General features: G+C 40.0%; 1 protein-coding gene across 4 annotated transcripts in view; it reads right to left on the minus strand.

The window, feature by feature from the left end:
- Positions 1-16,543, minus strand: part of gabbr2 (gamma-aminobutyric acid (GABA) B receptor, 2) — a 935,143-nt gene that overhangs the window by 351,953 nt on the left and 566,647 nt on the right. For all 4 annotated transcript variants that reach the window (XM_048520955.2, XM_048520937.2, XM_048520945.2 and 1 more), the window contains one exon: positions 6,956-7,126. In XM_048520955.2, coding sequence (XP_048376912.1) covers positions 6,956-7,126 — 171 coding nt within the window. The remainder of the gene's footprint in view (positions 1-6,955; positions 7,127-16,543) is intronic.

Raw genomic sequence — 16,543 nt, forward strand, 5'->3', positions numbered from 1 at the left:
AGAGGAGCAGAAAAACTGATGTTTCGGGCCTAGACCCTTCAGCAGAAAAAAGGCCCACCTTCACACTTAGTCGAAAAAAACTAAATTTCCACCTTTTGCATGTGATGGTGCAATCCACCATCACCCTCAAGTCAAACTTGTTTGGCCCTACTGCCCAAGCTGAATTTGAACTCCAAAGATGTTTTTCTGTGGTTAAGATTTCCAGCATTTCATAACAAATGCTCTGACTGCTAAAATGTGTATAATTTTAATGTCATTTCATGACAATTACAAGGTGAGATAGAAGTGAGACTGGACAATATCCAGCTGTGAGGTTGCAACCTTTTGGTTTTCTTCAGTTTGTACAATTTGAGATATGATACAAACCTCATCAATGCAGTTCTTGAGAAATATCTTTCTTGGTAAGCTGGATAGCAAATTGTGCAGATATATAGGAAGGGTCAGATGTAATCTTTTTGGAGCCTTGGTAATGACTTCTTTCTGCTACTGAATGCCAAAACTGGGTTGCTGAGACATTGTTTGTTCACTACGATGTCGCTTCCCTTTGAAGGAATTCTTCATGGTAAATTGCTTTTCAATCAAATTTCTCTCATACTATTTTCAACTCATGGTTTTAAAAGTAACACCTGATTTTAAACGTTTTGCTCCCTATTTATATTACAAGTTGCTTTACAAACAGATGAGTGAAAACAGCCAGCTAAAAACAATGGCCTAACTTGGAAAATGTTCATATTCCTGTCCCACAATGTAACATAACTTTTTTTTCCATAGCATTGTACTTCTCTGATTGAAATATAGTAATCTTGTTGAAGGAGATGCCACAAAAGAAAAAAACATTTTTATAAACAGGTCTGTAAATAATCTCAATATGCAGACAATATATTGTGATTCCATAACTGATTTAAATCTGAATTTCTTAAAGGTAACATTCCGCATAATAACTTTGTATTACATACTCATGTTCAGCTTTCTCCCGAGGTCAACATAGACTTATGCCTGTGTTTTTCTTATTGTTAAACATTACTGTTTTGTAGTTCATGAACTCCCACACACATTGTGTATTTCATTTATATTCAGTTTACTCACCTACTTTTCTCTTTGGCATAGTGACATCTGTCTCTCAAATCAGCACAAATGTCATTTGGATATGTTTAAAATCAATTTTTAGTTGCCCCAGCTGAATAGCCCCAGTTATCACAGCCAGCCAAAAGCTAATGAAACCAAATAGCAAATTAGTAACAATGATAAATTTTCAACAAACAAATGCAAAATGTATTGGAATACCCACAGATACCTTGTGAAACATTGATTGTGAATCAAAGAATGACAATTCTATCATGGAAGCTAAGCTACATGTTAGGCAATGTTTTAGTAAGGTAAGTGATGCTCAATACTGAATAATTTAAATATTATGCATATTTAGTCGACAATATGGAATTTTTTGTACCGGCGTGAGATTCAATTTTGATTGTTGTCTTCCATTCTATGATAATCACCATTGGGTAGGATGGAATATTTTAATGAAATTAAATGACGACATCGTGAATTAAATGTGACTTTATCACAGAATTCCTGAAATGAATTAAAGAAAAGTACAGAACTCAGCAATTAGAAGGATGAACTTTTGAATTAAAAGATATGCTATAGGGTATAGAAATAAATAGAAAAAATAAATATGAAAAACAGAAATAGAGTAGCAGCACAGCCTGGCAAAGAATGTGCATTAGGAGAAGATCTGCAAAGTCAGACAATATTAAGTTGGATATAATAAAGGAATTTAGCAAAACAAATGAAATAAAGACATCTTATGAATGTCCTTCAAATGACCCCAATGTCCAACTGCATTAAATAAGTGAATGAAGTTGGAAGTGACGGGGTGAAACAGATTAAATAATGCAGAAGAGACTTAACAAAATTAATCAAAGAAAAGAAGTGGAGTTAATGAAGTGAAAGGGACCAGGATTGAATTAACTAAAGATTTGTGTCTCAATTGACATTGTTAATTTAATAAAGTGATAATTTTAATTGGTGCGTTTAATTAAGTGAAGACACACAGGGCTGAAACTTGGGTTTGGCGGAGTGATTCTTACCATATGGCTGAACCATACACAAGTCTTCTCACCGCCTCTTACCCAGTTTGTCACACTCAGCGGTGGTTGAGTCCTCCCGGTGAGGATCACATCCAATTTCTGCTCCATCTCGTTTTTCCTGGAATAACCTGCCACTCACCGAAGATCCTAAAATTGACTGGAATTCTGTTATAGGCAACATATTTAAACTGTTGTTATCACTGGGACATGTGGTATCAATCACGAATGGCTCTGCACAGTTCCTGATATTTTCCTCAGAGTTTGCAGATGGATGGAAATGAAGGGCTCGCTTTATAGGCACATTCCTGGAGCTCCTGCTCGAGGGAATGGTGCAAAGTCAGGGTTTCCTCTTTGCCCAGGACTAACAGCACCAAACTGCGCCAGCCCGCTGCAAAGTTGTCACCCAGGTTAGAGCAGTCACAGCCAGCTAGAAGAATGCCCAGCGTGGTGAGAAGAAGGTCAATGTCCTTCTCAACTCCACTGGTGTGAGTGACACCATCTTTCCTTTGAGACCTCACATTCACTCTCTCTCTGCCTCCGGACCCAGCTCCTTCCAAGGCTGATGCTTTATTGTTCTCACTGATATAACAAAGTGTGGAAATGGATGAACACAACAGGCCAAGCTTTTCTGCTCCTAAGATGCTGCTTGGCCTGCTGTGTTCGTCCAGCTCCACACTTTATAATCTCAGATTCTCCAGCATCTGCAGTTCCCATTATCTTTGTTCTCACTGATGTTTACGCTCACTGCATGGCCAACTCACTTGCTCGGGAAATCTCCCCACCAGTAATAGCTGTGCTAACAAGTAAAATGTCTAAAATAGGAGAAAGCAAACACTGCAGATGCTGGAGCCAGAGTCAGTACAGTGTGGAGCTGGAAGAACACACGAGGCCAGGTAGCATCAGAGGAACAAGAAAGTCGACTTTTCAGGTTTACACCCTACATCAGGACTGGGAAGGGTGAAGGGAGCTCAGAAATAAATGAGTGGGGGAGGGCGGGTGGGGTGGGGCAAGGTAGGTGGGATAGTGATAGGTGGATGTAAGTAGGTAGTAGGGATTAGACAGTGGGAAGGGTAGGGTCGCTAGGTGAGAAAGAAGATGGACAGGTAGTGTCAAGTCAAGGAGGCAGGCATGAGAGGGAGGGTTTGTGATGGGATGAGGCTGGAGGTGGGGAGATTTTGAAACTGGTTATTTCTACATTGGGGCCATCAAGTTGTAAGCTCCCGAGTCAGACCTCATATTCCGCTTACCTTCCCTCAGCTCCACACACCCCTCCCTCTATTTCTGAGCTGCCTTCCCTGTATTGACACTGAATGTTCCAAAATACCTGCCTTTTGCTTGCTCCGGAAACAAAGCAGCCCACAATAGGGCAGAATGAGTCAACATAGTCAGTGTGCTGTTCATCATTCAGCTCCACACCCTAATAAATGGAGTATCCTAAATCTAACATCCAAAGCAGGACCTTGACATGTTTATCCTCCAAGGCCTGCTGACAACAGTAGCAAGGTTCGTGGCTTTGTTTCTGCACTAAATGACAGCACAAAGTGGTAATAATATGAGCCTGGTATCTCTTGCTGAGGGGGCAGTGTGCATAAAGGCAAGGTAGTGCTTGGCAGGGAAGCTGTGAGTGTCTGTGTAGGCTCAGAGTGAGTGACTGCTGTGAAAGTGAGTGAAGAGTCAGGAGGCGCAGCCTGGCCCTGTCTAAGAGTTGGACATATATCCCTGAGTGCAAAGCATCCTTTGCTGCAACATTATGATGATAGCTACCACTGCAGCCCAAAGTGCATCACTGTAGCCCAAGAGATTCTAAGCAGTTCGGTGATGTAAGATGAAGGTTGTTAAAAGGTGGCCCATGTCAGATGCCAATGCCTATGAAGGTGGAGTACAAGTGGCTCATGCCCATGGAATGTGCCCAAGATATCGGTGCCCAGTGTCCAATCAGGAAATCTTTCAGAAAAGCAGTGAGTTGGACCTGCCAATGGCACACTCTGGTTTCCATATTAGCTTTCCCAATGGCTAATTTGTATGACAAATTTGGTAAGATTACAACTGTGGTGAGTTGAGTTTTAACATGACATTAAACAAGCAATAGTAAGCATCAATTGGGAACTCACTGCTGTTTGATTGGGATCATTTGAGAGAGTAAACAAGAAATAGCAACGTGATGTCAATATCGAGATGGATCTCATCAAATATCTCACCCAGTTCTGGCACTCGTCTCACCAAGACCTCATCCCTTAGCACCTCGTAAAATTCCACCACAGGCTTTAAATTTAACTGCATATAAAGTGGGCATTATACATTTTGCTCACTTAAGATTACTGTAGCCATACAGCAGTTCAGGGAATCTAGAAAGACTAAAAATGGTTACATTTACTTCATTCCAAAGCTTGAAAAGAATTTTTCCTGGATTAGAATGGCCAGAAGTGACAGTGGAATCTTTTCAGCAATGATGAGTCCAGAAAATTTGCAAACTACTGGGGTTTCACTCATCAAAACATCATTCCTGAGTGGCCAAAGCTAAACGAGAAGTCAAGAAATATGTGAATAATTTGAAACATGTGACATGTACAGTGTTGTGGATAAGAAGGAGAGCTGGTTTTAATTTTATTTTCGTGGATCTCCTCTTCTGCCCAGAACAGAGGTGATTTTAATTTTTCTTACTAACCTCTTTCTTCTGCCTTTGTATGATAGGTGGTGGTGTTTTGCTGGTTATTGGCATCTTGGTGGCATAATTATTAATTACTTAGAATAGATGTTCATCAAATCACATGATGATTGCTGAAAAAAACACGTTTTGTCAATGTTTCCCTCTTGCACTTAATAGGACAATTTAAAGGAAGTATCAAAATAAAGGAGAAACAACATTCATACTGTATGGGAGTACTGATTGGTTGGCAATTGAACTCTAATTAGTAGCAGTGTTGCCCTGGAGGATGTGCCAATTAACATTAACTGAAGAGAGGTCACTGGATCAGAAGAGTTAACATTGCTATCTCTGCACAGATGCTGCCAGACCTGCTGGGTTTTTCAGCAATTTCTGTTTTTGTGTCTGATTTCCAACATCTGCAGTTTTTTTGGCTTTTTTGTTTTTACTTGGCTCTCAAGCTTTGTTAAATTTGAAACCAGGCTAATTGACTCAAATTAGTCAAGAAGTTGCCCTTCATTGAGCAGAAACCAGTCCATGTGCTGAGACGTAGTGTGTACTAGATGTTAATCAATATCACTTTCTGAAAAATGCTATGCTTCTCATTTACTAAGAAGGGCACTGATTGGATATCATGACACATCTCACTCTCTGGAACAGAAGGCCCAGATTCAAGACCCACCTGCCCCAGGTAACATTACATTTCTGAACTGGTTGATTATTCTTTTAGAGAAAGGGAAGGAAGTAGTGCATTGAAAGTTGTATTATGCATTTTGTCCACTTATGGCTACGATACACATACCAATAGAGTCTAGGAGAAGAATAAAGGTACCCATACAAATGTAATTGATTCTGAATGCTTCTTACTGAATCTTAGTGCTTCTTTCCCAAAATATCACACACACTAAGACTGCAAAGAGAAAAAAAGTTATTTTACAGTCATTTCTCTGTATCTGTGATGGTTCCATTCCTGAGAATCCAGCGAATGATGACTTTCACAATTGTAGAACTTATATAAAAATGGATTAAAAATTACCAAGGTGTGACCTTTACCTATGGATGTAGATTTTTCTTGTTAATTTTTTTTGGCACAGATAGATATTTTTATGATTCATGATTTTGCAAACACAAAAGATTTACTGTGTAGTGCATGTCACGTTTTCAAAATACATTTCCAGCAATGAAAAACTTTTGAAGTGGTCATGTTGAAAAATAGGCAAACATTATCCCAGTTTTTAGACAGCAAGGTCCTACAATTGGCAAGAGAAAAATGGGCAGATGATATGGCTTTATGTTACTGATTGAGAGATAAATATTGACCAGAGTTACAAATAGCTGCCTGGAATCCCTGGCAAAGAATACACAGCTAAAGGCAACAGCATGAGAAGTCAAGGGAGAGAAATCATAATTGGGGGTAAAGGCTGGGTGGGGTTTACCCAGTTGCTCTTTGAGGAGCACTCAGCGAATTCAGCCAGTGCACATGAAAAATGGTTATTCTGATGCTAGTTTTCTACAAACTCCAAAATTGGAATTCAGTCCCATTGCTGGCATTACGGTTTTCTGAGCATATTTTCCAATATTCATCTCTGCATTATCTGCCAATTTGGTTAGAAATCCTCCAACTGAGCATATTACATTATATAACACATGTTGTAGGCAGTAACCTTCCTTAGTTCTACCCCTCTAAGTTCTCTTCATATTAACATGGTGCACCATTGGCCCCATGTGCCAACTCAAATAGAGAGCACCAAAATACAGATAAAGGCTTCAAGAACACATCTTGCAGAGGTCCTTTTGGTTGCAGGGAATTAAGCATTTTCAAGCAATGGTCACTGGCCTGTATAGGGTCTATTGAAATAACTTGTAAATTCTGCACGTATTTTGTTTTTGTGCAGATTAATAGATCATTGTTAACTAATCTAATTGATTAATATCATTCATCTTTGTTCTTAAATGACCCAGCAATAAAAATTATCTCTCACAACCTAAGGTGAATAACTAATGCAAGTGATTACAATAGGAAATAATAAAGGGAAATGACAGCATCTTTTCAAAGTGAACAGATCACCAAACTTTCCCTAAATTAGCACAGATATTTTCATGAGTGTTGAATTTTCCAGCTTACACGCTTACATATTTATCTATAAATCCATCAGCACCACTGACACCGAGCATGTTATGTCTAGTTTATTGCATATATATCTTGAGTAAAGGAACATACCTCAGAGAATCGCTGCACATCCTGTGTCAATGTTCCTACCCGGCGCCAATGAAAATGTTTGAGGAACTTGACAACTGCAGGATTGACTGCATTATCCGATGGGACTGTCCGGAAGAAATTGGGATATTTCTTCTTATCAGCCAGGACTGGGGTAGTTGCAGCAAATGAAAGCTGTAAGAAACATTAAGATGTTATGAATAATTCAATAAGAGCTATTTCTGCATTGAATGAATCTTACTGTTAGAACCTCAGATCCTGTTTCTACAAACAAATCTCATTATTATTATGTTATATAGGTGTACAAAATGATCAGAGGTATAGATAAAGTGGACTGCCAGAGACTTTTTCTAGGGTGGAGGTAGCTATTATGAGGGGGCATAGTTTTAATGTGAGTGGAGGTAGCTGTAGGGGAGACATCAGAGGTAGGTTCTTTACTCAGAGAGTGGTCGGGACATGGAATGCATTGCCGGAGAGGGTAGTGGAGTCGGCCTTATTGGGGGCACCTAAGTGGCTATTAGATAGGCATATGGATGATAGTATAAGGTAGAGGTGGAGGTTAGATAGACCTTAGGATGAGGGTAAAAGTTCAGCACAACATCGTGGGCCAAAGGGACTGTACTGTGCTGTACTGTTCTCTGTTCTATGTTCTACGTTTGATATCTGTGTGTAACCATTGAACAGCAACATCCAAAAGGAATAATTTAAATTCAATGAATACTGAACAATTTCAATGCCTTTCAGTTTATAGACCAATCTCATAAAGTGTCTTTATGAAACAAAAACTAAGTGAAGCAGTATGACCTTGATTGTTAGGAAAATTCATGAATAGGTTTCCTCAGTTTTTTTTCTTTTAGAGTCATAGATTGATACAACATGAAAACAGACCCTTCGGCCCAAGCTGGTCCATGCTGACCATGGTGCCCACACAGCTAGCTCCAATTGCCAGCGTTTGGTCCATATCTATCTAAACCCTTCTCATCCATTTACTGATCCAAATGTTTTTTAGATGTTGCTATTGTACCTGCCTCAACCACTTCCTCTGGCAGCCCATTCCATATACACACCACTCTCCACATGCTGAAGTTGTCCCTCAGGTCCTTCTTAAATCTTCCCCCTCTCACTTTAAATCTATGCCCTCTGGTTTTTAATTCCCTCATCCCTGGGAAAAAGACTGCATGCTTTCATCCCATCTATGTCCCTCATGATTTTATACACCCATAGAAGGTTACCTTTCAGTCTCCTATATTCCAAGGAATAAAGTCTCATCCCAGTCAATCTCTCCCTATAACTCAGGTCTACTAGTCCTGGCAACGTCTTCATAAATCTTCTTTACCCACTTCCCAGTTTAACTATGTCTTTCCTATAACAGGGTGAAGAAACCTCTACACAATTCTCTGAGTGCGGCCTCACCTATGATTTATACAACTATAATGTAAGAGTGACAAATACTGTTAATGTACAGTGGGGCGGCATGGTAGCGCAATGGTTAGCACTGCTGCCTCACAGTACCAGGGACCCAGTTTCAATTCCACCCTTAGGTGACTGTGTGTGTGTGGAGTTTGCACATTCTCCACGTGTCTGCTTGGGTTTGCTCTGGTTTCCTCCCGCAGTTCACAGACATGCAGGCTAGGTGGATTGGTCATGCTAAGTTGCCCGTAGTGTTCAGGGGTGTGTAGATTAAGTGGGTTATAGGGGTATGGGTCAGGGTGAGATGCTATGAGGGCCAGTGTGGAGAAGCCTGATTCCACACTGTAGGTGATTGTATTCTATCCCAACTCCTATGCTCAATGACTTAACTGATGAAGGCAACATGCTAAAAACCTTCTTCACCACCTTGTCCACTTAACGATGCCATTTTAAATGAACTATGTACTTGTACTCCTAGGACCCTCTGTTCCACAATACTGCTCAGGACCTTACGACCTACCACATAAGTCCTACCTTGGTTGGACCTGCCAAAATGCAACACCTCACATTTATCTCTTGAATTGCATTTGCCAATCTTCGGCTCAATTCTACATCTGATCAAGGTCCCTCTGTAATTTTTGATAACCGTCTTTGCTAACAACAACACCTCCTAATTTTGTATCATCCACAAATTTAGTAATCATGCCTTGTACATTCACATTCGGATCATTTATATAAATAATAAATAACAAAGGTCCCAGCACTAACCCTGTGGCACTCCACTAGTAACAGGCCTCTAGTCCAAGAGACAACCTTCAACCACCACCCTCTGCTTCCTACCATTGAGCCAATTTTGAATCCAATTAGCTAACTTTCCCTGGATCCTATGCGACCTAACTTTCATGGCTAGCCTATTGTGTGGGAACTTGACAAATACCTTTGTGAAAAGAAAACATTTCACAAGAACAAAAGGCTATATAGAATATCAAGCTTAGTCATTACAATGGGGCTTTAAATCTTATCTCCACTTCTTTATAATATTTCAGGATGGTGGTTCAGTGGAATGAATTGTCACAGTATAATCACAATAGATCTCCATGTAAGTTCTCAATCTTCCACCAAAGCAACAACAAAAAATTTTCAGAATTCCTGGTGAAATAACATTAACAGCTGTTTCCACCATTGGTCTCAAATTTATGCTGAAGTTACATTATAGATGTGGAGAAACCCTCATATCTTGCCATGGGGTAATTCTTCATATCTCAGTTTAGATAGAGAGTGTTAACAGGTCACTTGAGCCTGAGGAATATCAAAGATCAACTCAGTTGATCTATTACTAAATGTCCACATAATATTCAGAGATGAAACAGTGATGTTGCATAGTGATGTAATGGACCAGAACAAACCCCCTCAAGAAGATAGCCTAGACCCTAACTTTTCTGTTTAGTTTAAAGGTAAGTGCCAGGCATTGCATTATGGATGAAATTTGATTTGTCTTGAAGCAAAACACCCTTTATTCATACACTATATTTAAAATACATCAGAAGAAAGAAGAAATTGGAATAACTTAAATCTGTTGGAAAACTTAGAATGATGGATCATTTAACTGCTAAATAGTACATGTTCCAAAAATAGTAACATCCCATAAATATGCCCTTGGCAAAGGCAAACTCAGTAAAATAGATTGTTTCCCATGCAATTCTAGCAGCAGGAAGAGACCCCCCAGGTTTTAGCTGTAGCAGAAAAAGAAAAACAGCTTCCACATCCAGCTTCAAGTCTGCAGCAGCAGCTGCTACTAAAAGTGAGACCTAAAACTTCTTGTTCTGTGAGGGCTTGACTCCATTCATTCAGACTGTTTCTATTGCTCCAGCTTTCTAAAAAAAAGGCCTCATAAATTGCTGATTTCATTGGCTTTGAGCAGATTGCTCAATACCGCTCTCTCAATTATTGCCACAGTGATCAAAAGAACTAACTCAAGTGTAATAAAACCCGTTATACATTTTTTACTGAGACAACTGGCTGGACAGAGAGTTGGGATCAAACGTGTTGTGCTCTTGGCCCCTATAGTTCAGCTACTTATTGGCTGGACTTGCTGGATTATTTGTACATGCACTAAACTTTTTACTTTACTGAAAGGCTTCCTTCTGCACTGGTTGTGTTTTGTTTTACTCATTCGTGGAATGTGGGCATTACTGTCTAAGCCAATATTTATTGTCTGTAAAGAGTTAAACATATTTCTTTGGGTCTGGAGTCACATGTGGGTTAGTGCAGGTACAAAGGCAGATTTTCTTCCCGGAAGATATTTGTAAAACAATGGAGCTAATAACAGTTGACAGTAGTTACAGTTAGGCTAGTTCTTTTTATTCCAATTTTTTTCATTGAATTTAAATTCCATGGCCTGTCATGGTGGGATTCAAACTCATGACCTCAGAACGTTAATAGTCTAGTGATATTACAACTACCTCCACCAAATCTCTCCTTATGAAAATTACTTCACAATTGGAAAGGAACCCAAATGAATCAGAATAAAAGATAGGCAATCTCATACAAATGAACAATTCTACACAAGATTGGCTTGAGGAAGAAAGAAACAAAATTCTTATTGGTTGGCATAGAAATCCTAATTAAAACTGTTCTGGGTCATTTCTTCAAATCAGATTCATAACAGGTTAATACAAACACACGTAAAAATATATTGTGTCTCTCCTCTCTGCACTGGAACAGGCAGTTGGTGCACTGATGTCTTTGCTGTGCATTTAATGTTGTTGTCACTCAGTCTCCACTGCATTCTCTATTTCACTTGCTGGTTACACTCACCACCATGCTTGGTCTATCACACACTGCCTCCCTTGCTGCCTTCTTTTTTACACCTCTCACTATGCCACTCACTGCTTACTCATTGTACCCTTTCTCCCCCAATGCCTAGCTCACTTTTCCCCTTTACAGCTTCACTTGCGGCCTCCTTCGCTGCCTCGTTCTTCTCAATGCCTGATTTGCTGCTCCATGCACTGTATGAGGTCATGAGTAGGGCTGTTGATGAAGCTGAGAGGACTCTAGGGTTGGGAGCACGGTGTCAAGAGGATTAACAAGAGGAGCAATGAATGGAAGGTGTGTAAGTTGATGTGCAGCAATTGACAAGCGTCCAAACGTTGCTGTTTGATGCAAGACGCTATCTGTGCCATTGCTGGCAGTGATGTCACACCATGCATGTTCGGTTGCGATGGCAGCAAAAAATGAAACAAAAATATTAAGATCTGTGTCACCAACTATAAAACAAACTGAGTACTTTAGGGAAATTATATAACTGGTATTAAAATAGACTAACTTCAGCACAAAGCAGCACACTGACCCATTCCCGCAAGCTAAAACAAGGAGTTTTAGGTCTTGTTTTAGTCGCAGCTGCTGCTGCAGACTTGAGGCTGGATGTGGAAGCTGCTTTTTCCTTTCTCTGCTACAGCTAAAACCTGGGGGGTCTCTTTGGTCTTTAAAGTCATTATAATCAACAATCTGAAAAGACCCATTAGTATGTTTCCCTCACACAAATAAACTGCTGGAGAAATGCGGCAGGTTGGGCAGCATCAGTGGAGAGAAGCAAAGTTTCAGGCCCAGTGACCCTTCTTCAGAACAGGGAGTACAAAACCAGATGGCATAGGCTTGAAGTGATAGGGGAAATATTTAAAAGAGACCCAATGGATAACTTTTTTTACACACAGCGTGGTGCATGTATGGAATGAACTCTCAGAGAAAGTGGTGGCGGTTCGTACAATTACCACATTGAAAAGGCATCTGGATGGGTGAATGAAATAGGAAGGGTTTAGAGGGTTATGGGTCAAATGCTTGCAAATGGGACTAGAGTTAGGATATCTGGTTGGAATGGACAAGTTGGACCAAAGGGTCTGTTTCAATGATGTACATCTTTATGACTCTTTGACTCTGTGTTAAGCAAAGTACCCTAAACAGCTTTGCTGAAGAGCCAATTACATTCATGTTTATAGTGAAAATGCATCTTTGTTGTGTCCTCTTGCTCCTTATTTTCAGAAAATCTAACTCAGGTGTTTACCCAGATATGCAGTTTCAATATTGTCAGAGACATACAGTCATACAGCACAGAAGAGGCACTTTGCCCATCAAGTCTGCACCTACCTACATTGATTCTATTTTCTCGCACTTTCCCACAGTCTTGAATGTTTTGACATTTCAAATACTCACCTATGTGCATTTTAAACTCCTGACATTTCCCACTCTACTACCCTCTAGATTCCCACCACCTCTGGAAGAAAAATGTTTTCCTCAATCCCCTCTAAACTTCCTGCCATTCATCTTAAAATTATGCACCATTGTTATTGGCTCTTCCACTCCTGGGACACTGTTTTCTATCACACTGTTATACTGTCCCTCATAATTATATACACCTCACCAGGTTCCCCCTTCAGCCTCGTCTGCTCTGATGAAAACAATCAGAGCCTATCTGGCCTCCCTTCATAGCTAAACTACTTCATCCCAGGCAACATTATGGTGAATCTGCTCTGCACCCGCTCCAGTGCAATTACATCCTTCCTATAGGGTAGCAGCCAGTCCTGCAAACAGTACTCCAGCTGACCAAAATTTTGTACACTTCCAACATAACCTCCATGCTGATTTGAGCATTACCTCCCTGAATTGATTAAAATGCAAGTACAGAACTGAGAGCTAAAGATTTGAAAGTATCACTTTCTAATGCAACAATCATGATCTGTTACCCATCCAGGTCTGTCTTCAGAAGCCAGCAATCTAGAAACTTTGGCTGCTCACTTCTATGATCTCTGGGTCCTCAGTAGGATCCTTGTGACAATGTGTGAGGTTAGCACATAGCTCATGTCCCAAAGGCTGTCTCTCCTTTTAAAGAGAAATCACCATGATGAAAAAGGCTTTTTCTGACTGTCAATGATGTAGATTGAAAGAATAGGAATTGCAGAACCAGGGCAGAGACAGGACTCTCTTTAGCCATGAAGACAAATCCTGAAAATGCTCACCAAGCTAATGAATATCTTCAAGAAAAAATGGTTCATCATCTTGAAAAGATTCAGTTATCTTACTGCTATGCTGATCAACTTGCTGTGAAGTTTCAAGCTTTTCATTTATTATAATGTTAATAAATGGCAGGAATGAGCAAACAGCTGACCTCCACAAACTGAGACAACTGCTCTACTGTGCACTGGACAGTACTGAAGGGATCCTTCAGCCAGCTACCGATCTTGTTCTACATTGCAGTTTCACAGTGTCAGGTGTTAATGGGCTCAGGTAAATGGGAGGTAGCATCCACGTGCTGAGGAATGCACCTTTGCTTTTGAGTAACTGGATAGTCACAGTCTGGCTCCTCCTGATGGTGTGAAAAGGGCAGGAATAGCAGACAAGCTCAGAATGAAGGTATCATTGGGACTGCATTGTGGGCATTTGCCAATACAATGTGCTGAGTGTGGTCACACATTAACTGCACAACAATTGAGTGGAAACCCTTGTGGTTCCTGTTCCTGTCCTGAGTGAGATAGGAGAACTACAAAGCCAGGCATGCACAGTCAATGCTGAACTGCTCCTGGCAAAAGCCTAATACTGTTTCACTCTGATTCTCTCTTGTCAGAGATCCCTTCGCTGTCTGATACAGTCTTTGTCACTTCCCAAACACATTGATGGATGGTATGATGGGAGACTTTAAATATGGCACTCACTCCCACTTGCACCTTAGATGCATGGAAGTTCAATTTTATTGTGTGTGTATCACTGCCTGGTGTTGAGGCTCCACGTCACATTGCAAGTGATCATACTGTTCTATGCCCACCTACTTAATGAGCCTGTGATGCTTCAGGCACTACTCCTGGGTCAAATGCAGGTAAGAAAAATGTTCTTGTTATGGGGATGTGGTGGCATCTTGGTAACATTACAAAACTAGTAATGCAGAACCACAGGCCAATGTTCTAGGTATATGGATTTGAACGCCACCATGGTAGATGGTAAGATTTGAATTCTAGAATAAGAAAACAAAAGAGAAAGGTTGAATTAAAAGCTAACTACTGTTCTTTGTCATAAAAGTGCACCTGGTTCACTCAGGTCCATCAAGAAAGGGAATCTATCATCTTTACCTGTCCACATCTGATTTCAATTGACTTTTAACTGCCATATGAAGTAGTCAGACCACCTATGTCCCAGGAATGAATAAAACAAGCTCCTGGTGTGTAGGCCTTCCGTATACACTCAATATCCTTCTCCCATTGTGCGGGCCTTCTCTTTCTTCAGTTCTGCTACATTCCTTGATTGTATTGCCGATCCAATGTCACTGAAATAACAGCCTCATACCGCCTTCCAGTGTTAAGTCACCATTCCTCTGGCCTCTTTGAATGTATGCAAGTTACCATAGAATGTCTAAAAACAAGCCACCACAATCTACCAAGTTCCTTCACAGCAGAGCTAACTCAGAGCCCCATCTCTTTAATGAATGTAATGTTGATGAGTTCTTCATCCTGCAGAACACATGTTCAACTAGGTGTCATTAGCGCAAACATTTATTCACAAGCATCTTTAATCTGTGTGTCAAATTATCTAGAACGCTGACTCAGGCACAATAGAACATCCCCTCATGTTTGAAGCACATGCTTGGCATATCCACACTAGTGCCCTTCCCAGTGACGATCATCATGCGAGCCTTTGAGAGCCCAGGAGCGTGGCCCTCACTTGGGCCAATACCAATGGCTCTACAAACAAAGTCTAAAACCTGGAAAGCTGGGTTAATAGCTCAGAAAAGCTAAAGAATTTGTGTTTCCCCAAAAATGGCCAAACAATGAAATGGCATGCAATATAGTTTACGCCTGCACTCATATGTATGACACCATTTTGTAACTCTATGCACATTTGCAGCATCCAGAAAATTTCGTCAATGAGTTTCATTTCTTGCTTGTGTTTTTACACAGTAACTTTTATTGTAACTTTTGTTTTTATCTTGCACAGGAGTTAGTTGCTTATGTTTTATTGAATCTTTGTCCACTGTAACTTTATCTGAAAAAAATGATAAAACTTGAGTAAAGGATGGGCAAGTGGGAAAAGTTCTGTGAAAATTTGTTACATTTTCTCAATTTATTTTGCTTATTTTTCATCATTTATTTAGAAAGAATTGTTGCTAATATTTCCTACTGAATAATTTTACTGCAAATATTATTCTCTGAAGTACGTAGTACATGGTATCTCAAGTTTTCCAATCCAAAAAGTACAAGAAATTGACAGTGTTCATCATGTGCTTGTAATCTGTAAGATTCTTACGGCACATAATGTTAATAGGTTTACTCCATTCAGTTGCATCGAGACTTCAACAAAGACTTATCTTTCAGTCATACAACACCATATTTAGACAGGGCAAGTGAATGAGCTCCATAAAGATTAATTACTTGTTACAAATCTTCAGATTCTCGATCACTTGCTGCTAGAAGTATAAGGTCAATATTATGTTTAAGGTGCAGTTTCTTCTGTGCTCTGAATAAAACTGCAGGGAGTTGCCCTGAGTACTAGTCGATAAGCTATTATCTTCATCTTGGTTTGAGGGTTCTCAGGTAGTTTGAAGTAGTTTGAGAAATTACAATTCTGTGCAATTCCAACTCAATTCTATTGCCAGTGTGCCAAAATGCAATCAATGATATGCCAAAAAACACATACATTCTGTTTTGCCATATCTTATTGTAATTCCTATGCAATTGGAAAAGTTTTGGAAGACTGACCTCAAGGGAAGTGGTTTGTATATAAGTCAATCAAATACATGGGCATGGAAGAAACTGACCTGTTTATTGCTGGTTACAATGAAAACAATAGGAAAGAATGTCTTACGGTGATGATATACCATTCAGTTGCTTTGAACAAATCCTACAGATTAGATCCTATTAGATTAGATTAGATTAGATTAGGTTGGATTAGATTAGAAAACTCCAGATACATCTCTGAAGGTCTCAGCACAGGTAGACAGGGTGATGAAGAAGGTATAAAGGATGCTTGCCTTCATTAGTCGAGGAAAGAATATAGGAACATGGGAGTCTTGATGCAACTTTATAAAACATTGTTTCGGCCGCAGATGGAATACAGTGTACAGTTCTGGACACCACAATATTGGAAAGACATGATTGCACTGGCGAAGTGCAGAGGAGATTCACCAGGATGTTGCCTGGG

Source organism: Stegostoma tigrinum, chromosome 2 (assembly GCF_030684315.1).
Source record: "Stegostoma tigrinum isolate sSteTig4 chromosome 2, sSteTig4.hap1, whole genome shotgun sequence".
Taxonomy (NCBI): Eukaryota; Metazoa; Chordata; class Chondrichthyes; order Orectolobiformes; family Stegostomatidae; genus Stegostoma; species Stegostoma tigrinum.